This window comes from Oncorhynchus nerka, linkage group LG19, assembly GCF_034236695.1.
Source record: "Oncorhynchus nerka isolate Pitt River linkage group LG19, Oner_Uvic_2.0, whole genome shotgun sequence".
Lineage (NCBI taxonomy): Eukaryota > Metazoa > Chordata > Actinopteri > Salmoniformes > Salmonidae > Oncorhynchus > Oncorhynchus nerka.
The window spans coordinates 30,781,707-30,809,691 of NC_088414.1; the positions used below are offsets into that span (position 1 = coordinate 30,781,707).

Here is a 27,985-nt window from a genome sequence, read left to right on the forward strand (position 1 = left end):
CTTCAGTGGTCCCACGTCAGCAAGATAGCTTGTCACCCTGGTGTTGCTCGGACTATGGCGCTACTGCGCAGACGATTTTGGTGGCCTGCCATGGGAGAAGATACCCGGAGGTTTGTTGCCGCTTGTCCTGTTTGTGCGCAGAATAAGAGTACCAATCGGGCCAGCTCTGGGCTTCTTCACCCCCTACCTATTCCCCGGCGACCTTGGTCGCATCTGGCCCTGGATTTTGTCACGGGGTTGCCCTCTTCTGTTGGTAACATGGTTATTCTGACCATTGTGGATAGATTCAGCAAGTTTGCCCACTTTGTTCCCCTCTCCAAGCTGCCTTCTGCCACTGAGATGTCCAAGATCCTGGTTAGGGAGCTGTTCAGGGTCCACAGGTTGCCCTGTGACATTGTTTGTGACCGTGGTCCTCAGTTTACCTCTGCTGTCTGGAAATCCTTCTGTTTGGCCATTGGAGCTTCAGTCAGTCTCACATCTGGATTTCACCCCCAATCTAATGGTCAGGCGGAGAGAGCCAACCAGAAGATGGAGTCCACGCTGCGCTGTCTTGTTTCCTCTGATCCCACCTCTTGGTCCTCTCATTACCCTGGGTCGAGTATGCTCATAATGCTCTCCCTTCATCTGCCACTGGGATGTCTCCCTTCCAGTGCCTGTATGGTTACCAACCTCCCTTGTTTCCTTCTCAGGAACTGGATCTCTCGGTTCCTTCTGTCCACACCCACATTCGTCGTTGCCACCGCACCTGGCATCGGGCCAGGAAGGCCCTCCTTAAGGTTTCTGACCGGTATCAGATCCAGGCGAATCGTCGCTGTATTCCTGCCCCCGCTTATACCGTCGGAGATAGGGTTTGGTTGGCTACACGGGATCTTCCTCTACGGACTGAGTCGAGGAAACTGTCACCGAAGTTCATTGGTCCGTTTGTAGTGGAGAAGATCATTAATCCTGTTGTGGTCCGACTCAAGTTGCCTGCTACACTAAGAGTACATCCCACCTTTCATGTCTCCTGCCTCAAGCCGGTTCTCCTCAGTCTGTTGCCCCCTCCTCCTCGTCCTCCTCCTCCTCGGATGATCGGAGGTGGTCCTGTCTACACGGTGCGCCGCATAATGGATTCCAGACGGCGGGGTCGAGGTTTCCAATATCTCGTGGATTGGGAAGGATATGGTCCAGAGGAGAGGAGTTGGATTCCTCGGCGTCAGATCCTTGATGACGACCTGCTTCGTGACTTCTACCGCCTCCACCCTGGCGCTCCGGGTAGTCCGCCCGGTGGCGTTCGTCGGAGGGGGGGTACTGTCACGAATCCCGTTTCCTGAGTCTGTTTTTTGCCTGTGTTCTGTCCTGGAGTGTTTTTTCCGGCGTCCTGGAACGCACCCTGTCTGGTTGCCGGGCAATGTAGCCAGTTGGGAGTTCTGATTACCCGCACCTGTATCCCATCAGCTATCTGCACACCTGGTCCTGATCATCATCTCTCCTCTTCATAAGCCCGGACCTGACATCCATTCCCTGCCGGATCGTTAGCCATGAACATTACTCACCCGGATCATTTACCCCATTCCCGCCTGGTCGTCGGATGATTCCGCTACCCCATTGGATCCACCTATTTACTCCCATCAACTCACCACCGCTGCCCGCTACGCCACCTGGATATATCTACCCATTCACATTCACTTGTAAATAAATACTCAACTTCTTCCTACTCTCCTTGTCCTGGTCTGCTTCTGGGTTCGATTTTGAAAAGACGTGACATTAAGTCCATAGGAATACGAGGTGACTTTGTACTCCTCCCATTGCCACCGGTAGCCGAACCCTGAGCTTCCCGGCACACGCCTTGTACTGTTGAAATACAGTAGAGTAGCCTGTATAAGTTATAAATGTCATACAAAGTGAATTCGTGGAAGTCAGGATAGTCATAAGAAGGATAAATGGCATAATGGGGAGTACCAATCTGTAGGCCTATTGAAACAGGCTGATGTCCAATATAATCCAGTGAAGTGATGAAAGTAGTTGGTTTTAAGTTAGTTTGACACAGATCATTGTCATGCTTTCTCACGGTGTCCAAAGGTTTAACAACTTGTATATCAAATAGGACCTCATGGTGCTTCCGTAGAATCCATCACATCCGCAGTAAAACCCCTGGGCACGTGTGTTAAAGCGCTAACAAAAGGCACGCGTATTGTAATTATAACAATGGAGGTGTAGGCGAGAGTCGACGAGTCTCCAGTGTGTCACGGATTTACAAATGAATTAAGTGACACCTCAGCCTCTCAAACACAGACAGGCACACGCACAGCCACACGGTATTGCCCATTCCAATTGGCACAACCTTTTACGCACAGAACCAACAGGCGCTTCTGACTTTGTTAGTGGATGAATATTGCTTTAATACAATTGGCTATTACACTATTATTTAGATTGAATTATATTGTTATATTAGGCTATGTTAATTAACATTTCAGAGGTCAATGTGTGCGCGTGAGAACTGGGAACCTGGGAATGCTCCACCAGGCATTCGGTGGCGGTATTTGCCTAATGATGTACAATTTCTAACAGGTAATAAAGAACAAGCTGTTGTCTATCCTACACCTTTTCCCAAGGGAACAATCTCAGGACAATTTCCCAGTGTATCACATCAGGGACCATATATGATTTTGGTCTCCTCATTTTCTTGGCTTGTCAATATAACTATTTCAGGTTAATGGTTATATAAAAAAAATGCGGCCTATATTGAGCCACATGCTGTAAAAGGTACTTCGTCTGATAAAGGTAGTGGGAATTTATAATATTGTTGGAATTAGTTGAGCTTCCATCACAGAACATTCTAATAACCGAATAATATGGTGATATAGATAAATATATATCCTGTTTAAGAAATATGTATTCCGTCCCCGACTTAAATTAATCGGATCTAGTCAGACTATTTTTAATTGCCACACATTGTAATTGTACTGATGATGAACCCCATTTGTTAAATATTATTAGCTCAGACTTACTAATATTAATGAATATTAATTACGTTGGAATTCGCTTTCAAACTATAGGTGACTCTCAACATTTGAGAGTAAATCGTTCTATAGTTGTAAACGATCCTTACACCAAGGCTGTCTCACTGCTGTTTTAGGCATAATTTGTCATAAAGCCTATATAAAATATACTTCGGATAAAAAAATACGTTTTTTTCAATTAAGGAAAAATAAATATTTTACCATGAACCTCTGATCAAAATACTGTGAATGAATAATCCATTCCAAATTCCAAGAGGTAGAGGAAGACATCATTTTTGTATAATGTCGAGAGAAAACCCCTAGTTTCCGTCATTCCGCATTCTCTCAGTTGGTAAAACAGGCCATAAAAACCTTCGTTTGAGTTTGAAGTGTGATTGGAGGTCGCTGTCTCTGAACCCTTTGCTCTTCTTGACCCGGAGGTAACAGGTGTTAAAGCGCGTGGTCTCTTCGCACCTTTGACTTAAACACACACATGCCAGCTATCAATGAAATTAAAATCTATGAAAACTTTGCAGTACTTTTAACTGGCATCAGAACTTGACACCTTGAGTTGGTTGAATGGTAAATAAGTCATTTAATTATTGATTGTCTGACTGAGAAAGCAGATGACAACAATAACCAGAAACACATTTGACACTTTAATACATTACGGATTAAGATACCATTGAGACAATGTTTTAAAGGAATGTGTTTTATTTGTATTTCAACATACAGGCCTATATATCTGGAAAAACAAAGGAACAAGTCACAGAATAAATTAATGTGCAAAAATAGACAAGATATCAGAGTACTACAACTTATACATAGTACATGTTGTAATATTAAAGTATAGAGAAATTGTACAATATTTTGAATTGATATATTCTTTGCAGTACAACATTGCCATGTCACTGCAAATCTATGGAGTCTCTGAGTCAGGTGTTCACAACACTGCATAAATTAATAACAACATAGCAACCCCAGCAGAAAAGGATGTGGCATCCTGGTTATCAGTTCATAGGATATTAGAGTTGTTTTACAGTTCAATATCCCAATTCAGGCTCCTCTGCTAGATCAGGGCCAAGGCCTCCACACAGACTGGCTGCCTGGGAGGTTCTGGGATTGGGCTTCTTTGTCAGCGTGTCTGTGTGGCAGCTGGGGAGGTTTGGGATCTCCATGTTGGAGTGGAGCTCTGTGAGCATGAGACAGATGTCTCCTGTAGACTTCACAAAGCTGTTGTCTGTAGTGGGACTCCTCTATCTTCATCAGGTGTGAGGACTGGTGGCACATTGTATTGGGCAGAGATGTGGAAGAGTGAGCTTTAGCCGGGACTTCGGTGTTCAGGCAGGCATGGCTGTTCAGCCGAGCAGAGAAAGTAGAGTTCAGTGCTGCCTCCAGCTGCAGACCCTCCTCTTCCTGCCCCAGGAAGTGTGCAGCTCTTTGCAGGCAGCCTGAGAAGCCATCCTGGAAGGGATGTTGCTTTTCTCCATCTTCACCTTTCTTCCTGTCCCCATCTCCAGTGTTCTGGAGAAAGAGAACAGTGTGTTCCAGGATCTCAGCTTTCTCCACTCTACGCTGAGTCACACCCTGTTGGAGAGAAAGAGAGGGCAGATTAATGCACAGTCATGCTACACTTCTCAGAGGAGCTGACACCTGCATGAGCTGCATTTAGAGCAGAGTCAAGTTAGAGGTGAATTTCATACCTGATGTAGTGGTCCCTGCAGCAGCAGGGTTCTCAGGCTCTCCAGACTGTGGTTCATTCTCTCTCTCCGACGTCTCTCCACCTGAGGCTTGAGGAGCTACAAGAGAAAGATGAAAGGAGATTAGACCAGTGTCTCTGGTAAACCAGTGTGTCTGGAACAGTCACTTTATACTACAGTAAGGGCTCCTAAAACCTAAATATATTTACATCATAGGACTAGTTACTTTGGTACATTTTAGGAACACATTGTTATTCCAATATCAGTCAACAAGCTAACAACAAAATAGGCCTACATGTTTTAGGTAAAATCGATTTTGATTGACTAATATCTATTATAGATATGCTGATGAATATAATCACTTCAAAGGATCAAATCTCACCGTTCTGTACATTTTCCTGTTCTCTTTTTCCCCAAGTGGTTTCATCTTTGTTAATCAACAAGCTGCTTTACGCTTAACGAGCATATTCATCCAGAGGTCAGAGAATGTCCAGATGTAAATAATCAAGAAGAACAGTAGTATTTCTCTGTTCTGTGTCTCTGAAGAAGAATCTCAATATGGCATTTCTGTCTCTAGACGACTTTTAAATCGTTAGGAATACAAGATGACTTTACACTCCTCCCATTGCCACCGGTAGCCAATCCCTGAGCTTCCTCGCGCCTTGTACTGTTGGAATACAGTAGAGTACCCTTTACAAGTTATAAATGTCATACAAAGTGAATTCATAGAAGACGTCTAGATAGTCATACGGAGGGTAAATAGTATAATGGGGTGTAAAAATATAGGCCTATTGAAACGGACAGATGGCCAATGTTACCCAGTGAAGTGTAGAGAGCTGTTGGTTAAAATGATTTCGACACGGCTCATTGACGTACTTTCCCGGGTTTAACAATCAGTATATCAAAGAGGACCACATGGCGCTTGGGTACAAGGCATCAAATCCGCAGTAACACCCGCGGGCATGTGTTTGAAAGCGCTAACAAAAGTTGTAATTATTACAAGTGAGGTGTAGGCGAGAGTCGACCAGTCTCCAGTGTGACACGGATTTACAAACGAATTAAGTGACACCTCAGTCTCTTAAACACAGACAGAAACACGCACAGTCAAAATAAATTGCACATTCCGATTGTGACAACATTTTACGCACAGACCCAACACGCGTTTCTGACTTGTTAGTGGATCAATATTGCTTTAATACAATTGACTATTACATAGATAATATTATTTTGATTTAATTATATTGTAATATTAGCCTATGTTAATTAATATTTCAGAGGTCAACATGTGCGTGTGAGAACTTGGGAACGTGGGAATGCACTAGACATTCGATGGCGGCTTTCATTAAATTATGTACAAATTCTAACAGGTAATGAAGAACAAACTGTTGTCTATCCTATCCCTTTTCCCAAGATAAATTATCTCAGGACAATTTCCCAGTGTTTCTCATCAGGGACCAAAGATTCATTTGGTCTCCTCATTTTCTTGGCTTGTCAATAGAACTATTTCAGGATCATAGTTGTAAAAAATGGGGACTATATTGAGCCACGTGCTGTAAATGGTACTTCGTCTTATAAAGTTAGAGTACATTAACAATATTAAATTGATAGAGAATGGCATTTGCAATGCGAGGGTTGCTGGTTCGATTCTCACGGGGGACTTGTATTCAAAAATATGAAAATGTATTCACTCACTATTGTAAGGCGCTGTGGATATGACCGTTGGCAAAATGTCAAGGTAAATTCCATCACAGAACATTTCTAATAACCGAATAATTTGGTGATCTAAATAACTAGCTATCCTGTCTAAGAAATGTGACTTCCGTCCCAGACTTAAATTAATAAGATCTGGTCAGATTACTTATTTATTACCACTTTTAAAAGGCACACATTGTTATTTACTGATGATGAACCACATTTGTTAAATATTATTAGCGTAGTCTTACAAATATTAATGAATGTTAATTACATTGGAAGATGCTTCTAGACTGTAGGCTAGTCTCGATTTTTGACAGCAAATCGTTCAATATTTGTAAACTCTCCTTAAACCAAGGCTGTCCCCCTGCAGGTTTAGGAATCATTTGTTATGAAGCCTGCATATCATAGCCCTATGAAAGAAGACAACATCTGCTGAGAAACATCTCATGTTGTACCATGAACCGCTGAACAAATTACTCTGAATGAATGATCCGTTCCAATACCCCAAGGAGAAGACGAATGCATACTTTTTGTAAATTTGAGAATGTCAAGAGAAGCTCCTTGTTTCAAGCAGATGGCATCCTCTCGGGTTATAGAAAGGCCCTAAAAATCGTCCTTTGAATTTGAGGTGTGATTGAAGGTTGCTGTCACGTAGCACTTTGATGTTCACGCCCGAACAACTTGAGGTGTTAAAGCGCGTGGTCTCTACGCACCTTTGACCAGCTATCAATGAAATGCAGATCTATGATAACTTCGCAATACTTTTAACTGGCATAGAAACGTGCCAAGACACCTTAAGTTAGTTGAATGGTAAATAAGTCATTTAATTATTGATTGTTTGACTGAGAAAGCAGATGACAACAATAACCAAAAACAAATGTGACACTTTAATTCTTTGCGGATTAAGATACCATTGAGACAATGTTTTTAAAGGAATGTGTTTTATTTGTATTTCAACATACAGGCCTATATATCTGGAAAAACAAAGGAACAAGTCACAGAATAAATTAATGTGCAAAAATAGACAAGATATCAGAGTACTTCAACTTAGTACATGTTGTAATACTAAAGTATAGAGAAATTGTACAATATTTCGAATTGATATTTTCTTTGCAGTACAACATTGTCATATCACTGCAAATCTATGGAGTCTCTGAGTCAGGTGTTCACAACACTGCATAAATTAATAACAACATAGCAACCTCAGCAGAAAAGGATGTGGCATCCTGGTTATCAGTTCATAGGATATTAGAGTTGTTTTACAGTTCAATATCCCAATTCAGGCTCCTCTGCTAGATCAGGGCCAAGGTCTCCACACAGACTGGCTGCCTGGGAGGTTCTGGGATTGGGCTTCTTTGTCAGCATGTCTGTGGGGCAGCTGGGGATTTCCATGTTGGAGTGGAGCTCTGTGAGCATGAGACAGATGTCTCCTGTAGACTCCACAAAGCTGTTGTCTGTAGTGGGACTCCTGTATCTTCATCAGGTGTGAGGACTGGTGGCACATTGTATTTGGCAGAGAGATGGAAGAGTGGGCTTTAGCCGGAACTTCGGTGTTCATGCAGGCATGGCTGTTCAGCCGAGCATAGAAACTAGAGTTCAGTGCTGCCTCCAGCTGCAGGCCCTCCTCTTCCTGCCCCAGGAAGTGTGCAGCTCTTTTCAGGCAGCCTGAGAAGCCATCCTGGAAGGGATGTTGCTTTTCTCCATCTTCACCTTTCTTCCTGTCCCCATCTCCAGTGTTCTGGAGAAAGAGAACAGTGTGTTCCAGGATCTCAGCTTTCTCCACTCTATGCTGAGTCACACCCTGTTGGAGAGAAAGAGAGGGCAGATTAATGCACAGTCATGCTACACTTCTCAGAGGAGCTGACACCTGTATGAGCTGCATTTAGAGCAGAGTCAAGTTAGAGGTGAACATCATACGTGTTGTAGTGGTCCCTGCAGCAGCAGGGTTCTCAGGCTCTCCAGACTGTGGTTCATTCTCTCTCTCCGACGTCTCTCCACCTGAGGCTTGAGGAGCTACAAGAGAAAGATGAAAGGAGATCAGACCAGGGAGATTAGACCAGTGTCTCTTGTAAACCAGTGTGTCTGAAACAGTCACTTTGTACAACAGTAAGGGCTCCTAAAACCTAAATCTATGTACATGGTAGGACTAGGTCCATAGGTACATTTAAGGAACAAATTGTTATTCCAATTTCAATAAAAAGCTAACAACTAAATAGGCCTACATGTTTTAGTTCAAATCGATTTTGATTGACTAATATGTATTGCAGATATACTGATAAATATAATCACAACAAAGGTTAAAATCTTACCATTCTGTCAATTTCCCTGCTCTCTTTTTCCCCAAGTGGTTTTGTGTTTGTTACTCAACAAGCGGCTGTTGTCCTTCATCCAGAGGTCAGAGAATGTCCAGATGTAAATAATCAAGAAGAACAGTAGTATTTCTCTGTTCTGTGTCACTGAATCTGGCATTCTGTCTCTGAACCACTTTTAAGTCCATAGGAATACGAGGTGACTTTGTACTCCTCCCATTGCCACCTGTAGCCGAACCCTGAGCTTCCCTGCACACGCCTTGTACTGTTGAAATACAGTAGAGTAAGTTATAAATTCCCGGGGCGGCAGGGTAGCCTAGTGGTTAGAGCGTTGGACTAGTAACCGAAAGGTTGCAAGTTCGAATCCCCGAGCTGACAAGGGAAAAGTCTGTCGTTCTGCCCCTGAACAGGCAGTTAACCCACTGTTCCTAGGCCGTCATTGAAAATAAGAATTTGTTCTTAACTGACTTACCTATTAAAATTTAAAAAATAAATGTCATAAGTCAATTCGTGGAAGTCAGGATAGTCAGTCATAAGAAGGATAAATAGCATAATGGGGTTTACCAATCTGTAGGCCGATTGAAACCAATCTGTATGCCTAGGCTGATGTCCAATGTAACCCAGTGAAGTGATGAAAGTTTAAGTTAGTTTGACACAGATCATTGTCATGCTTTCCTCATGGTGTCCCAGGTTTAACAACTTGTATATTTATTTTACTAGGCAAGTCAGTAAAAAAACAAATTCTTATTTTCAATGACGGTCTAGGAACAGTGCCTGTTCAGGGGCAGAACGACAGTTTTGTACCTTGTCAGCTCGGGGGTTTGAACTTGCAACCTTCCGGTTACTAGTCCAACGCTCTAAACACTAGGCTACCATGCCGCACCATGAAATAGGACCTCATGGTGCTTCCGTAGAATCCATCACATCCGCAGTAAAACCCCTGGGCACGTGTGTTAAAGCGCTAACAAAAGGCACGCGTATTGTAATTATAATAATGGAGGTGTAGGCGAGAGTCGACGAGTCTCCAGTGTGACACGGATTTACAAATGAATTAAGTGACACCTCAGCCTCTCAAACACAGACAGGCACACGCACAGCCACACGGTATTGCGCATTCCAATTGGCACAAACTTTTACGCACAGAACCAACAGGCGCTTCTGACTTTGTTAGTGGATGGATATTGCATTAATACAATTGACTATTAAACTATTATTTAGATTTAATTATATTGTTATATTAGGCTGTGTTAATTAATATTTCAGGGGTCAATGTGTGCGCGTGAGAACTGGGAACCTGGGAATGCTCCACCATACGGTCGGTGGCGGTATTTGCCTAATGATGTACAATTTCTAACAGGTAATAAAGAACAAGCTGTTGTCTATCATACACCTTTGCCCAAGGGAACAATCTCAGGACAATTTCCCAGTGTATCACATCAGGGACCATATATGATTTTGGTCTCCTCATTTTCTTTGCTTGTCAAGATAACTATTTCAGGTTAATGGTTATATAAAAAAATGCGGCCTATATTGAGCCACATGCTGTAAAAGGTACTTCGTCTGATAAAGGTAGTGGGAATTTATAATATTGTTGGAATTAGTTGAGATTCCATCACAGAACATTCTAATAACCGAATAATATGGTGATATAGATAAATATATATCCTGTTTAAGAAATATGTATTCCGTCCCCGACTTAAATTAATCGGATCTAGTCAGACTATTTTTAATAGACACACATTGTAATTGTACTGATGATGAACCACATTTGTTAAATATTATTAGCTCAGACTTACTAATATTAATGAATGTTAATTACGTTGGAATTCGCTTTCAGACTATAGGTTACTCTCGATATTTGAGAGTAAATCGTTCTATAGTTGTAAACGTTCCTTACACCAAGGCTGTCCCACTGCTGTTTTAGGCATAATTTGTTATAAAACCTATATAAAATATACTTCGGATAAAAAATACGTTTTTTTTCAATTAAGGAAAAATAAATATTTTACCATGAACCTCTGAATAAAATGCTGTGAATTAATGATTCATTCCTATATTCCAAGAAGTAGAGGAGGACATCATTTTTCTAAGTCGAGAGAAACGCCCATGTTTCCGTCATTCCGCATTCTCTGGGGTTGTAAAAAAGGCCCTAAAAACCTTCGTTTGAGTTTGAAGTGTGATTGGAGGTCGCTGTCTCTGAACCCTTTGCTCTTCTTGACCGGGAGGTAACAGGTGTTAAAGCGCGTGGTCTCTTCGCACCTTTGACTTAAACACACACATGCCAGCTATCAATGAAATGAAAATCTATGAAAACTTTGCAGTACTTTTAACTGGCATCAGAACTTGACACCTTGAGTTGGTTGAATGGTAAATAAGTCATTTAATTATTGATTGTCTGACTGAGAAAGCAGATGACAACAATAACCAAAAACAAATTTGACACTTTAATACATTACGGATTAAGATACCATTGAGACAATGTTTTAAAGGAATGTGTTTTATTTGTATTTCAACATACAGAACTATATATCTGGAAAAACAAAGGAACAAGTCACAGAATAAATTAATGTGCAAAAAGAGACAAGATATCAGAGTACTACAACTTATACATAGTACATGTTGTAATACTAAAGTATAGAGAAATTGTACAATATTTCGAATTGATATATTCTTTGCAGTACAACATTGCCATATCACTGCAAATCTATGGAGTCTCTGAGTCAGGTGTTCACAACACTGCATGAATTAATAACAACATAGCAACCTCAGCAGAAAAGGATGTGGCATCCTGGTTATCAGTTCATAGGATATTAGAGTTGTTTTACAGTTCAATATCCCAATTCAGGCTCCTCTGCTAGATCAGGGCCAAGGCCTCCACACAGACTGGCTGCCTGGGAGGTTCTGGGATTGGGCTTCTTTGTCAGCGTGTCTGTGGGGCAGCTGGGGAGGTTTGGGATCTCCATGTCGGAGTGGAGCTCTGTGAGCATGAGACAGATGTCTCCTGTAGACATCACAAAGCTGTTGTCTGTAGTGGGACTCCTGTATCTTCATCAGGTGTGAGGACTGGTGGCACGTTGTGCTGGGCAGAGAGTTGGAAGAGTGGGCTTTAGCCCGAACTTTGGTGTTCATACAGGCTTGGCTGTTCAGCCGAGCAGAGAAAGTAGAGTTCAGTGCTGCCTCCAGCTGCAGACCCTCCTCTTCCTGCCCCAGGAAGTGTGCAGCTCTTTGCAGGCAGCCTGAGAAACCATCCTGGAAGGAATGTTGCTTTTCTCCATCTTCACCTTTCTTCCTGTCCCCATCTCCAGTGTTCTGGAGAAAGAGAACAGTGTGTTCCAGGATCTCAGCTTTCTCCACTCTACGCTGAGTCACACCCTGTTGGAGAGAAAGAGAGGTTAGATTAATGCACAGTCATGCTACACTTCTCAGAGGAGCTGACACCTGTATGAGCTGCATTTAGAGCAGAGTCAAGTTAGAGGTGAACATCATACGTGTTGTAGTGGTCCCTGCAGCAGCAGGGTTCTCAGGCTCTCCAGACTGTGGTTTATTCTCTCTCTCCGAAGTCTCTCCACCTGTAGCTTGAGTAGCTACAAGAGAAAGATGAAAGGAGATCAGACCAGGGAGATTAGACCAGTGTCTCTTGTAAACCAGTGTGTCTGAAACAGTCACTTTGTACAACAGTAAGGGCTCCTAAAATCTACATCTATGTACGTGGTAGGACTAGCTCCATAGGTGCATTTTAGGAACACACTGTTATTCCAATATCTGTTAACAAGCTGAGATCAGACAACAAGCTATGAACAAAATAGGCCTACATCTTTTAGTTAAAATCGATTGTTATTTACTAATAGGTATTACAGATATGCTGATGAATATAATCACTTCAAAGGTTCAAATTTTACCTTTCTGTCAGTTTTCCTGTTCTCTGTTCCCCCAAGTGGTTTCATCTTTGTTCATTAACAAGCTACTAATATCCTTAAATTGTGTATTTTTAAAGAGGTTAGAGAATGTCCACATGTAAATAATCAAGAAGAATAGTAGTATTTCTCTGTGCTGTATCTCTGAAGTTGAGCCTCGATATGGCATTTCTGTCTCTGGGCGACTTTTAAATTCATAGGAAAAGGAGATGACTTTGGACTCCTCCCATTGCCACCGGTAGCCAATCCCTGAGCTTCCCCGCGCCTTGTACGGTTGAAGTACAGAAGAGTAGCCTTTACAAGTTATACATGTCATACAAAGTGAATTCGTGGAAGAAGTCAGGATATTCATAAGCAGGGTAAATAGAATAATGGGGTTTAAAAATCTTTAGGCCTATTGAAACGGACTGATAGCCAATGTAACACAGTGAAGTAAAGAGAGCAGTTGGTTGAAATTATTTCGACATAGCTCATTGTCTTCCTTTCGGACGCTGTCCCACGTTTAACAACTTGTGTATCAAAGAGGACCTCATGGTGCTTCCGTAGAATCCATCACATCCGCAGTAACACCCGTGGGCATGTTTTCGAAAGCGCTAACAAATGGCACGCGTATTGTAATTACGAGAGAGGTGTTGGCGAGAGTCGACGAGTCTCCAGTGTGACACGGATTTACAAATTAATTAAGTGACACCTCAGCCTCTCAAACACACTGTCACAAGCACAGCCAAAAGGTATTGCCCATTCCAGTTGCCACATAATTTTACGCACAGACCCAACACGTGTTTTTGACTTAGTTTTTTAAAAATGTACCCTTTATTTAACTAGGCAAGTCAGTTAACAAACAAGTTCTTATTTACAATGACAAACTACAGGGGATTAACTGCCATGTTCAGAACGACGTATTATTTGACCGTCAATGAGCCAGCAACATTCCGGTTGCCAGTCCAAAGCTCTAACCACTAGGCTATCTGTCGCTAGTAGATTAATGTTGCTTTAATACAATTGACTATTACATAGATACTATTATTTCGATTTAATTATATTGTTATATTAGCCAATGTTAATTGACATTTCAGATGTCGATGTGTACCGGTGAGAATTGGGAACCTGGGAATGTCCCACCAGACAGTCAGTGGTGGCTTTTGCTAAATGATGTACCATTTCTAACAGGTAATAAAGAAGAAATTGTTGTCCATCCTACACCTTTTCCCAAGGGAAACAGCTCGGGAGTGTTTCCCAGCGTATCACATCAGGGACCATATAGATTAATTTGGTCTCCTCCTTTTCTTGGCATGTCAATATTACTATTTCAGGATAATCATTATAACAAATGCGGCCTATATTGAGCCACAAGCTGTAAAAGGTACTTCGTCTGATGAAGGTAGTGGGAATTTATAATATTGTTGGAATTAGTTGAGATTCCATCACAGAACATTCTAATAACCGAATAATATGGTGATATAGATAAATATATATCCTGTTTAAGAAATATGTATTCCGTCCCCGACTTAAATTAATCGGATCTAGTCAGACTATTTTTAATAGACACACATTGTAATTGTACTGATGATGAACCACATTTGTTAAATATTATTAGCTCAGACTTACTAATATTAATTCTTCTTAATTACGTTGGAATTCGCTTTCAGACTATAGGTTACTCTCTAAATTTGAGAGTAAATGGTTCTATAGTTCTAAACGATCCTTACACCAAGGCTGTCCCACTGCTGTTTTAGGCATAATTTGTTATAAAGCCTATATAAAATATACTTCGAATAAAACAATACGTTTTTTTCAATTAAGGAAAAATAAATATTTTACCATGAACCTCTGAATAAAATGCTTGGGAATGAATGGTTCATTCCTATATTCCAAGAGGTAGAGGAGGACATCATTTTTCTATGTCGAGAGGAACCCCTTGTTTCCGTCATTCCGCATTCTCTCGGGTTGTAAAAAAAAGGCCCTAAAAACCTTCGTTTGAGTTTGAAGTGTGATTGGAGGTCGCTGTCTCTGAACCCTTTGCTCTTCTTGACCGGGAGGTAACAGGTGTTAAAACGCGTGGTCTCTTCGCACCTTTGACTTAAACACACACATGCCAGCTATCAATGAAATGAAAATCTATGAAAACTTTGCAGTACTTTTAACTGGCATCAGAACTTGACACCTTGAGTTGGTTGAATGGTAAATAAGTCATTTAATTATTGAATGTCTGGCTGAGAAAGCAGATGACAACAATAACCCAAAACAAATTTGACACTTTAATACATTACGGATTAAGATACCATTGAGACAATGTTTTAAAGGAATGTGTTTTATTTGTATTTCAACATACAGAACTATATATCTGGAAAAACAAAGGAACAAGTCCCAGAATAAATTAATGTGCAAAAATAGACACGATATCAGAGTACTACAACTTATACATAGTACATGTTGTAATATTAAACTATAGAGAAATTGTACAATATTTTGAATTGATATATTCTTTGCAGTACAACATTGTCATATCACTGCAAATCTATGGAGTCTCTGAGTCAGGTGTTCACAACACTGCATGAATTAATAACAACATAGCAACCTCAGCAGAAAAGGATGTGGCATCCTGGTTATCAGTTCATAGGATATTAGAGTTGTTTTACAGTTAAATATCCCAATTCAGGCTCCTGTGCTAGATCAGGGCCAAGGCCTCCACACAGACTGGCTGCCTGGGAGGTTCTGGGATTGGGCTTCTTTGTCAGCGTGTCTGTGTGGCAGCTGGGGAGGTTTGGGATCTCCATGTTGGAGTGGAGCTCTGTGAGCATAAGACAGATGTCTCCTGTAGACTTCACAAAGCTGTTGTCTGTAGTGGGACTCCTGTATCTTCATCAGGTGTGAGGACTGGTGGCACGTTGTGCTGGGCAGAGAGTTGGAAGAGTGGGCTTTAGCCAGAACTTCAGTGTTCATACAGGCATGGCTGTTCAGCCGAGCAGAGAAAGTAGAGTTCAGTGCTGCCTCCAGCTGCAGACCCTCCTCTTCCTGCCCCAGGAAGTGTGCAGCTCTTTGCAGGCAGCCTGAGAAGCCATCCTGGAAGGGATGTTGCTTTTCTCCATCTTCACCTTTCTTCTTGTCCCCATCTCCAGTGTTCTGGAGAAAGAGAACAGTGTGTTCCAGGATCTCAGCTTTCTCCACTCTACGCTGAGTCACACCCTGTTGGAGAGAAAGAGAGGGCAGATTAATGCACAGTCATGCTACACTTCTCAGAGGAGCTGACACCTGTATGAGCTGCATTTAGAGCAGAGTCAAGTTAGAGGTGAACTTCATACATGATGTAGTGGTCCCTGCAGCAGCAGGGTTCTCAGGCTCTCCAGACTGTGGTTCATTCTCTCTCTCCGACGTCTCTCCACCTGAGGCTTGAGGAGCTACAAGAGAAAGATGAATGGAGATCAGACCAGGGAGATTAGACCAGTGTCTCTTGTAAACCAGTGTGTCTGAAACAGTCACTTTGTACTACAGTAAGGACTCCTAAAACCTAAATATATTTACATCATAGGACTAGTTACATAAGTACATTTTAGGAACACATTGTTATTCCAATATCAGTCAACAAGCTAACAACTAAATAGGCCTACATGTTTTAGGTCAAATCGATTTTGATTGACTAATATGTATTGCAGATATACTGATGAATGTTGTCGGTTCAAATTTTACCTTTCTGTACATTTTCCTGTTCTCTTTTTCTTCAAGTGGTTTCATCTTTCTTAACAATCAAGCTGCTGTTTTCCTTAAAAACGGTATTTCCAGAGTTCAGAGAATGTCCAGATGTAAATAATCAAGAAGAACAGTAGTATTTCTCTGTGCTCTGTCTCTGAAGAAGAATCACAATATGGCATTTCTGTCTCTGGACGACTTTTAAATTCATAGGAATACGAGATGACTTTACACTCCTCCCATTGCCATCGGTAGCCAATCCCTGAGCTTCCTCGCGCCTTGTACTGTTGAAATACAGTTGAGTAGCCTTTACAAGTTAGAAATGTCATACAAAGTGAATTAATAGAAGACGTCAAGATAGTCATAAGGAGGGTAAATAGTATAATGTTGTGTAAAAATGTAGGCCTATTGAAACGGACTGATGGCCAATGTTACCCAGTGAAGTGTTGAGAGCTGTTGGTTTAAATTATTTCGACACAGATCATTGTCGCGCTTTCTCACGCTGCCCCACGTTTAACAACTTCTGTTAGAGGCCCAAAGAGGACCTCATGGCACTTCTGTACAAGCCATCACATCCGTGGTAACACCAGTGGGCACGTGTATGAAAGCACTAAGAAATGGCACGCGTATTGTAATTACAAGAGAGGTGTAGGCGAGAGTTGACAAGTCTCCAGTGTGACACGAATTTACAAATTAATTAAGTGACACCTCAGTCTCTTAAATACAGACAGGCACACGCACAGCCACAATGGCCTATTCCATTTGGCGCAACATTTTATGCACATACCTTTTTTAACTTATTTTTACAGACAAGCTGAGGATGTTACGTAGCTAACTACACTCCCCTACGTATTTATTTGGAAAGTGAAGCTAAAACGTTTTATTTGGCTCTATTCTTTTGGATTTCACATCAAATGTTTAATATGAGGCGACAGTAGAGCCTGTAGAATGTCACATTTTATTTGAGGATATTTTCATACATATCTGTTTTACCGTTTAGAAATTAAAGCACTTTATGTATCTAGTCCCCTCATTTGAAGGTGTCATAAGTATTTGGACAAAGTATCTTATAGTATATTACATTTAATCAAACGTTTAGTATTTTGTCCCATATGTTATAGCTCACAATGACGACATCAAGGTTTTGACTCTACAAACTTGTTGTATTTTAGTTGTGCGCAATGAATGGTAAATAATGTATTGTGTCATTTTGGAGTCACTTTTTATTTAAAATAAGAATAGAATATGTTTCTGAACAGCTGTACATTAATGGGTGCTACCATGGTTACGGATACTCATGGATGAATCATGAATAATGATGAGTGAAAGTTACAGAGGCATGAATAACACTACCCCCCACCCCTACTTTTTCTTGTGAAATAGATTCAGCCTCTTTGCGAATTGAAGGAAAGTTATTCAACACTGATAGACATGAACGAGAAATAATTGTATAAGTTTGTTTCTTTTTTATGGTCATTTTATGGGGGGAAGCATCCCATGAATACAAGCCACTTTGTAGGCTGAATGTCATTACACTAATGGTGTTGACAATATATGTCCTTTTCCATTCAAATGGATGCTAAACTTATTTTGGAATACATTTTATTGACAATCAAATGAAAACATCATGACTGGTTGTGTTCAGGACACATTAGAAGGTATTACATTTTTACATTTAATTGACATGCCTTTACTGTAAAGCCCATATAAAGCGACAGTAGATCGTGCGCGTGCATACATAAATAGAGAACCCTGAATGTCACAGTATAATTCGCACTCTGGATAGCACTTTCAGGTGATTTTACTGCTTTAAGCTAATACCCTTATTTAAATATCTGCCCTTGAATGCATACACGGTAACATTTTATTTTATTTAACTAGTCAGTTAAGAACACATTCTTATTTACAATGATAGCATAGCAAAAGGCCTCCCGCGGAGATGGGGGCTGGGATTAAAAATAAAATACAAATATAGGATAAAACACACATTACGAAATGAGAGACAACACAACATTACATAAGGAGAGACCTAAGACAACAGCACAAAGGGCAATAAGGTAGAGACAACAATACATAACGCAAAGCAGCCACAACTGTCAGTAAGAGTGTCCATGATTGAGTCTTTGAATGAAGAGATTGAGATAAAACTGTCCAGTTTGAGTGTTTGTTGCAGCTCGTTCCAGTCGCTAGCTGCAGCGAACTGAAAAAATGAGCGACCCTGGGATGTTTGTTTTGGGGACCTTTAACAGAATGTGACTGGCAGAACGGGTGTTGTATGTGGAGGATGAGGGCTGCAGTAGATATCTCAGATAGAGGGGAGTGAGACCTAAGAGGGTTTTATAAATAAGCTTTAGTGGTTATTGCGACAGGTATACAGAGATGACCAGTTTATAGAGGAGTGCAGTGATGTGTCCTATGAGGAGCATCGGTGGCAAATCTGTTGGCCGAATGGTAAGAACATCTAGCCACTCGAGGGCAGAATTACCTGCCAATTTAATTTTTTTTTTTTTTTTATTTAACTAGGCAAGTCAGTTAAGAACAAATTCTTATTTGCAATTAGGGCCTAGGAACAATGGGTAAACTGCCTGTTCAGGGGCAGAAAGACAGACTTGTACGTTATCAGCTCGGGGATTTGAATTTGCAACCTTCCGGTTACTAGCCCAACGCTCTAACCACTAGGCTACCCTGCCGCCCCTACCCAGCCGATCTATAAATTATGTCTCCGTAATCTAGCATGGGTAGGATGGTCATCTGAATCAGGATTAGTTTGGCAGCAGGGGTGAAAGAGGAGCAATTACGATAGAGGAAACCTAGTCTAGATTTAAATTTAGCCTGCAGCTTTGATATGTGCTGAGAGAAGGACAGTGTATGTCTAGCCATTCTCCCAAGTACTTGTATGAGGTGACTACCTCTAACCCCTCAGAGGTAGTAGTCACACCTGTGGGTAGAGGGGCATTCTTCTTACCAAACCACATTACCTTTGTTTTGGAGGTGTTCAGGACAAGGTTAAGGGCAGAGAAAGCTTGTTGGACACTGAGAAAGCTTTGTTGTAGAGCCTTTAACACAAAATCCGGGGAGGGGTCAGCGGAGTATAAGACTGTATCATCTGCATATAAATGGATGAGAGAGCTTCCTACTGCCTGAGCTTGTTGTTGATGTAAATTGAGCGTGGGGCCTAGGATCGAGTCTTGGGTTACAGGCAATGGCTGTGACAGCAGATGTTCTGACTTTATACACTGCACTCTTTGAGAGAGGTAGTTAGCAAACCAGACCAAAGACCCCTCACAAACCAGTCAGTTGATTGTTGACAGGTTTTTCCAACACTTTTGATAAACAGGGCAAAATAGAAATAGGCCTATAACAGTTAGTATCAGTTTGATCTCCCCCTATTAATAACGAATATTAACGATGAATAATTATCCATAATCATGGTAGAATCCACATGAATAAAAGTGACTTCAAAATGACACAATACATTATTTACCATTCATTTCTATTGGTCACAACATCATTTGAAACACAACCAAGACAAACTGAAAATGCATCCAAGAAGTTTGTGGAGTCACAAGCTTGGTAGTCATTGCATGCTATGAATATGGGACCAAATACTAAACTTTAGACTACTTTAATACACATAGCCTATATTAATACAAATAAGTGAATTTTCCAAATATTTTTGACACCTTCAAATGGGGGGATGAGATTATTTCATTTCTAAATGGTAAAACAGGTGTGAAAATGACATTCTGTTCTAAAATCTCAAATCTGGAGTACAGAAAGTTTTACCTTCACTGTCCAAATAAATACGTAGAGGAGTGTATGTGGTAAATAATTGTATTCAGATGTAATTATATTTAAACTGAATTTACATTTAAAGGGAAACGTGTGCTGTGGGAACCATCGCACTTCCAGTGGCAACACGTCATCGCTAAATGATGTACAAATTCTAGCAGGTAATGTGTTAAACGTAAAACTTTCCCAAGGGAAAGGGCTGAGTGACATTTTCCCAGACTGTCACATCTGCGAACAGCAAAGTGAATTTGGTCAAAGTTCTAAAGTATAGGCCTAACATAGCAATTGAATGCATTAAACCACCACAACAAAACGCGCAAAACATACAGTGAATGCTGTGAAGAGTGGCATGCTTGACAATCTGGATCTAAAAACCAAACAAATATTAATTCATCTAATTTCAAGAGTTTGCCTATAATATTGAGAAAAACTAATATTGCAATTGTTCACATGAATCTACTTTTGTGCTATAAGATCTTGTTGAGGGATCACCATTGGTCTCTCAAGTGTTCATACCGCCCTCTTGCGCTGTCGCTAATAACTTGAGGATCAAAGTAACCTCATGGATCTGAGGCACGCGCTGTCCTAAACAAACCAACCATGGCACGTGTGTGTGATAGACAAATGTCGTGCGTACGGGAGAGGTGTTGGTGACAGTTGAGAAGTGAGATGATTGGCGAGAGTCGACCATCAGTCTCCACCGCACACGCAGCACCAAATGGTATTACGCATTCCAAATACGCTCAGATTCAATAGCTTAAGCTTTTCGATTTTGATCAATTCAGACAGGATGAATATTGACATAATATGTAACTTTGTGATAGGCTACATGTTGTATGTAATAATAGTCTAACGTTATGTTTAGCCTACATTTATTAAGAGGACAGTGTGTGCTATGGGAAACATCTCACCTCAGTCATTGGCGACACTTGTCTTCTAAATTATGTACAAATTCTAACAGGTAGGGTCATAAACAAATGTGTAAATCCTATAGTTTTTCCCAAGGGAATGGGCCGAGGGACATTTTCCCAGTCTGTGACATTAGAAGAGCAAAATGAATTTGGTCCACTCATCTTAGAAAGTACGGGCCAATCTCATTGCTCCCGAGTCGCGGAGCAGTTTTAGGCACTGCACCTCAGTGCCTTCGGGGTCCAAACAGATTTGATTGGCTTCCAGGCTGTATCACAACCGGCCTTGATTGGGAGTCCCATAGGGCGAAGAACAATTGGCCCAGCGTCGATAGTGTTTGTCCGGGGCAGGCCGTCATTTTAAATAAGAATTTGTTCTGAACTGACTTGCCAGTTAAATAAATATACAAACACAACAACCCAGGCACGTGTGTGTGAAAAACAACTTCAACTTCTGAGTTTGACATTAAATGTGACCCCCAGACTGACAAGGCAGAACGATATTATGGCATTCTGCGCAAAATTCAATAAGCTATTCCAACTATATGCTGAATGGGTGTTAATTGAACTGATTGTGTGAGTTGTGTCAGGACATTTGATTCCAGGGTCAGAGGGTCGACATGTGCGTGTGGGAACAAACACACCTATCTGAACGTTAGCGGCAGCACTTTGATATCATATTATTTGACTTTTTATTAAATGTATTTAACTAGGCAAGTCAGTTAAGAACAAATTCTTATTTACAAATGACGGCCTACCCCGGCCTAACCGAACCTGGGCAAATTGTCCGCTGCCCTATGGGACTCGTGATCACGGCCGGTTGTGATACAGCCCGCCTGAGTGACGCCGTACCTTAATTAAGTGCCTCTCACTGAATAATATACATATTCTAACAGTTAATAAACCACAACTCCTGCCCTTTCCCATGAGAGAGTGAGCGGCAGGTAGCCTAGTGGTTAGAGCATTGGGCCAGTAACCTGAAAGGTTGCTATATCAAATCCCCAAGATGACAAGGTAAACGTCTGTCGTGCTCTGTTAACCCACTAGGCCGTCATTGTAAATCAGAATTTGTTCTTAGCTGAGTTAAATAAATAAAAATAGGGAGATTGTTGACATTATCCCAGCAAGTCACCACAGGCATATGGTCATTTGTGCGAAATGTTCCGATGAAGCCTCGACACAAACAATTAACGGGATATATCATCAAGAAGATATTTGACATCCCATCTTGTAAACTTTCCTTTAAATACTTTTAGCATGTATGTTATACTGTTATTTAAAACCTACTGTGCTATTTTCTGGATATTTTTGAGAGTATCAATTTGGTGCTTGTCCCATTTGGTTATTTCTTGGTTGGTGAGCGGACCCCAGACCTCAGGACCGTAACCATAGATGGTAGTGCTATTCTCAATTATCGTGCATATCAAATTTCCCACGGCTCATATGTGTATATCATGTTGATTAATAGCGCAACCTCACCTGTAGCAGATGGTTAGTATGGCACGCTCACACCAGGTGCGGCTATTGTAATGCGTAAATTGGCACTTACATGGAATGTATACATCATAAAGGCGAGTGTGTTCGAGTTGGTGTGATTGTGTTCATTCTGACACTTTTTCAGACACAGTATTTCTCTGTTCCCACGAGAAAACCAACGTTCCCAGGGCACTCTTGTCTAAAAGGACAATTTGGCACATACATATGAATTTATGCTACACTGCTATGGATAGTCAAAATACCCCCTATGATGCATTGAGTGTGAAGACACTCCCACCAACTCAATATAGTATTCCAGCAATTCCAACATTTTGTACCAAATTGGTCCTATATTTACATAAAACAATCACTGCTTTACTGGTCAATTGCGCCAATAATGTCATAAACATATTATATTCAATGCCAAATAAAGGTCAAAGAAGTCTAACCCTGGCATTTATACGTCATAACATAATACTGTATAGCTCATGGCTGCCTCTTATGGGGGAGGGGAGTCATTTTATATACATTTTTGTATAAAAAAAAAAATAAAAAAAATAATAATGCACCGAATCACACAGCCTACGCTTCTTCGTCAGCCATATCTACAAGTTAGGATGAAGATATGGGCTATATGGACTCTACTCTCATTCTAAATGTTTATGCTGTGTATATCCATTCCAAGGAGGCACATTGATTTACTAGATAGATTACAGTAGCAGAAAACAGCTCATGTATTTATTATTTTGCTAATATATTTATTTTCTCCATATCTTTGAACATATAATCATTTTTGTGAGTATCAAGAAGGGGTAAGTGCAGTTAGCATAAGGTCGTGAACGACATTGTCACCTTTCAACCAATGACAATCGGTCTGCTTGACCTTATAAATAGCCTGCGGGCTCAAGTGATAATAAACCAGTCCCGAGCGAGTGTGGAGACTTTCTTTTCAGCTTGACCTGGCCGGATTGGATGAATTTATCGTTTTCTTTTTGGAAAAGTCGTCTTTATTAATATAGGCCTACTCTTCTTCACCGAGTAAAGTTGGAGAGATCAAACATGGATAATCGTAAAGCCTTAAAGAGGGTAAGTTCAGACCCTGCGTAGAATGTGTATTTAAACTAGTTCATCTATATATTTCGGTGTCCGTGAATTGGTTTTGGATTTGGTTTTGTTGAAATAACTTATTATTATTATTATTATTATTTTCTAGGTTCTAAAACCGGTGATTGAAAAGAAGAGGCGAGATAGGATAAATCAAGGCTTGGATGAGCTAAGGACTATTCTGCTAAGCAAAACCTCTGACATGGTGAGCGGAGTTGGCCACAGCTTTTCTAGTTGCGTCTGAAATCAGCTCCTTGTGTGTCCCTCTTGTATGAATGAGCCCACTGGACACAGACGTCAATTCCAAGTTGGTTCAACCTAACGTTATTGAAATGGCGTGGGAACAACGTTGATTCAACCAGTGTGTGCCCATTGGGAGGGGGGAAATAATAAACAGCAGGGAACCGATAAGTTGTATATTAATAATAGACGTTATCAACTTATTAATGACATTTCAAACAGCCCATAAAACCGCAAACAAAGCAGACTCTTGGGAATGCTATAGAGAACTGGTGTCGCGAGAAACTTCGACTTTTACCCACGTATCCTAATCTATGTTCTCAATTGAATGAAATTGAAAACGGGACTTGGTGTCTGTCAGGAACTTTATAGGCACCTCTGTGGCATATATGTTGTTTAAATTTGTCTTGAAAATATAAGATTTTACCATAAAATCATAATTACTTCCATACCAAAATGAGTCCTTCAAAATTAAAATGTGAAATATTGTGCGCAATGGCTGTGCATTATGCCATGTTCAGTAGGATTATTCTTTCTCTCTCACAGCGGCTGAAAAATCCCAAATTAGAAAAGGCTGAAATTTTAGAGTTGACCGTGGATTACATACGAAGAAAATCAAATGGGCATGACAGCAAAGGTATCTATCAATCCATTTAAAAAATAGTTTTCCGGTGTGGGTTTGTTATTTAATTTATTTCAGAAATGGTAAATGAAATATGCCCCCAAATTGCTGATATAGACACAACATTGTTGATATTAATGTGAGTGCTAATAATTTTTTTCTCTCTCCCCAAAACCTCCCTATATCTCCTCTACACACACACACACACACACACACACACACACACACACACACACACACACACACACACACACACACACACACACACACACACACACACACACACACCATTGGCTTTTGCTAATTGTTTTGACTACTCTCCCATTGATTCTCCATACTGTTCTCTCTCTGTCCACTTTTGAATGATCTTTTATCACATGCTTATCTTCCTCTCTGGATTCTTCGCTTTCTGTCCTCTTTTCTCTTTCTGTCCTCTCTCCACTTTCTGTCCTCTCTTCTCTTTCTGTCCTCTTCTCTTTCTGTCCTCTCTCCACATTCTGTCCTCTCTTTTCTTTCTGTCCTCTCTCCTCTTTCTGTCCTCTCTCCACTTTCTGTTCTCTCTTCTCTTTCTGTCCTCTCTCCACTTTCTGTCCTCTCTTCTCTTTCTGTCCTCTCTTCTCTTTCTGTCCTCTCTCCACTTTCTGTTCTCTCTTCTCTTTCTGTCCTCTCTCCACTTTCTGTCCTCTCTTCTCTTTCTGTCCTCTCTTCTCTTTCTGTCCTCTCTCCACTTTCTGTCCTCTCTTCTCTTTCTATCCTCTCTTCTCTTTCTGTCCTCTCTCCACTTTCTGTCCTCTCTTCTCTTTCTGTCGTATTTTCTCTTTCTGTCCTCTCTTCTCTTTCTGTCCTCTCGCCACTCTCTGTCCTTTCTCCACTTTCTGTTCTCTCTTCACTTTCTGTTCTCTCTTCTCTTTCTGCCCTCTCTTCTCTTTCTGTCCTCTCGCCACTTTCTATCCTCTCTTCTCTTTCTGTCCTCCCTTCTCTTTCTGTACTCTCTTCACTTTCTGTTCTCTCTTCGCTTTCTGTCCTCTCTTCTCTTTCTGTCCTCTCTTCTCTTTCTGTCCTCTCGCCACTTTCTATCCTCTCTTCTCTTTCTGTCCTCCCTTCTCTTTCTGTACTCTCTTCACTTTCTGTTCTCTCTTCACTTTCTGTACTCTCTTCACTTTCTGTCCTCTCTTCTCTTTCTGTCCTCTCTTCTCTTTCTGTCCTCTCTCCTCTTTCTGTTCTCTCTTCTCTTTCTGTTCTCTCTTCTCTTTCTCTCCTCTCTTCTCTTTCTGTTATCTATTATCTTTCTGTCCTCTCTCCTCTTTCTGTTCTCTCTTCTCGTTCTGTCTTCTCTCCACTTTCTGTCCTCTCTTCTCTTTCTGTCCTCTCTTCTCATTCTGTCTTCTCTTTCTGTCCTCTCTTCTCTTTCTGTCCTCTCTTCTCTTTCTGTTCTCTCTTCTCTTTCTGTCCTCTCTTCTCTTTCTGTTCTCTCTTCTCTTTCTGTTCTCTCTTCTCTTTCTGTCCTCTCTTCTCTTTCTGTTATCTCTTCTCTTTCTGTCCTCTCTTCTCGTTCTGTCCTCTCTTCTCTTTCTGTTCTCTCTTCGCTTTCTGTCCTGTCTTCTCTTTCTGTCCTCTCCTTCTCATTTACTCCCTGTACTGCCTGGCTCTCACTATTGACCAACACTAGCCTTCACAGAAAAGTCCATGAAAGAGTCCTCTGCTCCAGTAACTAGTGCTGTGAGTTCCCAATGGACAGGCCCCATACACGAGAAAACACCGCCCCTACCCAACCCTATCTATAGTGCAGGTTTCACAGAGTGCATCTCCCGCCTGTGCAACTACATCGACAGCGTGGACCTATCCCAGAGAGAGAGCTTTGTCCAGGGACTTAGGGACCACCTGGATACCCACAGTGCCTGCCCTCTGGGGAAGGTGCAGAGCCCGACCTTCCCCCTGGACTTCCAGCCCTGGGGCCCTGCAGCAGAAGGACCATGCTTCCTGGGCAGAGTGAAAAACAGGAAGGAGAGCACAGTGATGGGGCATCAACGAGCCAGCAGGGAGGCCACTTTCCCTTATATTAACACCTCTCTTCCCATCTATCCCAACACCTTTGTGCTCCACCACCCCCACCCTACCCAACACCTCTCACACCCATACCCATCTCCCCCTTACTCCCTCTCACCCCCACCCTCCCCCTGTTACTCAAACTCCTCGCCACCTTTCACCACTACCCCTCCATACCTCTCCATGCCATGCCACTTCCCCTTCCCTCCTTCCCCCTCTCGTCGTCCATCAGATTCCTTGTTACCCCCCTCTCACTCTACATCTCGGCCCGTGGTGCCTCTGATACCAGCCCATCCTCCCCTGGTGTCCAGTCCCCCCACCCCTCTAAGTCTCTCTGGCCCTGTACCTGTAGGCCCAGCAAGGTCTCTGAGGCGGTCACTATTTCAGATCCAGCCCCAGGTAGTATGGAGGCCCTGGTCCTAATATGTGGAGGAGAAGGGTGATAGAAATCCACACAGGACACACACACGTGTCTCTGTGTTCTGAGAAAATCTTTGCGTAAACCTAGCCACCCAGATCATCATGGGACATGTTCAGAACAACATTCATGTTTCCTATCAAGCAGCGTGTGGTGAGGGCCGGCTAAGAGAAAAAGATGTGGAGGTCAAGGACAATCCAACATTTTCTGAAAACCTGTCACTGTTACTTTAAAAGGCCTGTTTAACAGACTGAAGAATTCTCTGTTTTATGACATTTTCTTCAGAGTTCCTGGAGCTCCTCTTTATTTTCTTGTCGTGAACAATTCATTTCTTATTTTACATTCCTATACAGTTATTCCCTGTCTCCGGTTCTTTCCTAAATTATAAATCATGTAAAGTATTGTAAATATATTTATGTTTTATCATGTACAAAGTCTTGTAAATAAACTCATGAGAATAACGTTCTTATTTTGTTAACTCGCTTCATTTCCAACTTGTCTCACTGCTCAGTGCTAATGTAACCAACTCAGTAGAACATTTAAACTGAATAAAACTGGATTTTTTAAATTTTAATTAATGCATTAGAAATGTAATCACTGTAAGGCCCTAATTATCAAAACCATGATAATAACCCTAGTATGGTGTTAAGTGCCAGATATCACTGCTAGTTAGGCTATAAGTATGGTTGAGATATGTGTCATGGTTTAAGATTATTGTAGATGGCATCAAAAGCCATAATCTCTTATTAATGTCTCCAATGAACATGAACAACGCTGGAGTTTTCAGTGCCTTGCTAAAGTATTCACCCCCTTGGCATTTTTTTCCTATTTTGTTGCATTACAAGCTGCAATTTAACTTGGATTTCATATAATGGACATACACAAAATAGTCCAAATGGGTGAAGTGAATTTAAAAAAAATGACTTGTTTAAATTATTTTACGAAAAAGTGGTATGAAGCCCCTAAATAAGGTCTGGTGCAACCAATTACCTCCAGAAGTCACATAATTAGTTAAATAAAGTCCACCTTTGTGCAATCTAAGTGTCACATGATCTGTCATATGATCTCAGTGTTCTGAAAGGCCCCAGAGTCT

General features: G+C 41.3%; 3 protein-coding genes across 3 annotated transcripts; 1 reads left to right on the plus strand and 2 right to left on the minus strand.

Annotated features, from left to right (window-relative positions):
• Positions 1-3,698: 3,698 nt before the first annotated feature.
• Positions 3,699-4,755, minus strand: LOC135562358 (transcription factor HES-7.1-like). Its single transcript, XM_065004576.1, has 2 exons — positions 4,685-4,755; positions 3,699-4,568 (listed from the first exon to the last, which is right to left on the minus strand). Exons 1-2 carry the CDS (start codon positions 4,739-4,741, stop codon positions 4,056-4,058), a joined length of 570 nt encoding a protein of 189 aa, XP_064860648.1. The 5' UTR covers positions 4,742-4,755; the 3' UTR covers positions 3,699-4,055.
• Positions 4,756-7,369: 2,614 nt separating this feature from the next.
• On the minus strand, positions 7,370-8,897 carry LOC135562359 (transcription factor HES-7.1-like). The gene is made up of 3 exons (XM_065004577.1): positions 8,686-8,897; positions 8,294-8,389; positions 7,370-8,177 (listed from the first exon to the last, which is right to left on the minus strand). Exons 1-3 carry the CDS (start codon positions 8,686-8,688, stop codon positions 7,674-7,676), a joined length of 603 nt encoding a protein of 200 aa, XP_064860649.1. The 5' UTR covers positions 8,689-8,897; the 3' UTR covers positions 7,370-7,673.
• A 13,095-nt stretch (positions 8,898-21,992) lies between these two features.
• Positions 21,993-26,897, plus strand: her1 (hairy-related 1). Its single transcript, XM_029688943.2, has 5 exons — positions 21,993-22,000; positions 23,482-23,548; positions 23,676-23,771; positions 24,353-24,443; positions 26,098-26,897. The coding sequence occupies exons 1-5, from the start codon at positions 21,993-21,995 to the stop codon at positions 26,895-26,897; spliced, it is 1,062 nt and encodes a 353-aa protein (XP_029544803.2).
• Positions 26,898-27,985: the final 1,088 nt, after the last annotated feature.

Excerpts from the sequence above, each read along its gene's own strand:
- LOC135562359 (XM_065004577.1), bottom strand. Across the intron at positions 8,178-8,293 it reads TGCAGGGACCACTACAACAC|GGTGTGACTCAGCATAGAGT; the intron begins GTATGATGTTCA and ends TCTCTCCAACAG.
- her1 (XM_029688943.2), top strand. Across the intron at positions 23,772-24,352 it reads TAAGCAAAACCTCTGACATG|CGGCTGAAAAATCCCAAATT; the intron begins GTGAGCGGAGTT and ends TCTCTCTCACAG. Across the intron at positions 24,444-26,097 it reads AAATGGGCATGACAGCAAAG|CCTTCACAGAAAAGTCCATG; the intron begins GTATCTATCAAT and ends GACCAACACTAG.
- LOC135562358 (XM_065004576.1), bottom strand. The coding sequence starts at position 4,741 with ATGAACCACAGTCTGGAGAGCCTGAGAACCCTGCTGCTGCAGGGACCA. Across the intron at positions 4,569-4,684 it reads TGCAGGGACCACTACATCAG|GGTGTGACTCAGCGTAGAGT; the intron begins GTATGAAATTCA and ends TCTCTCCAACAG.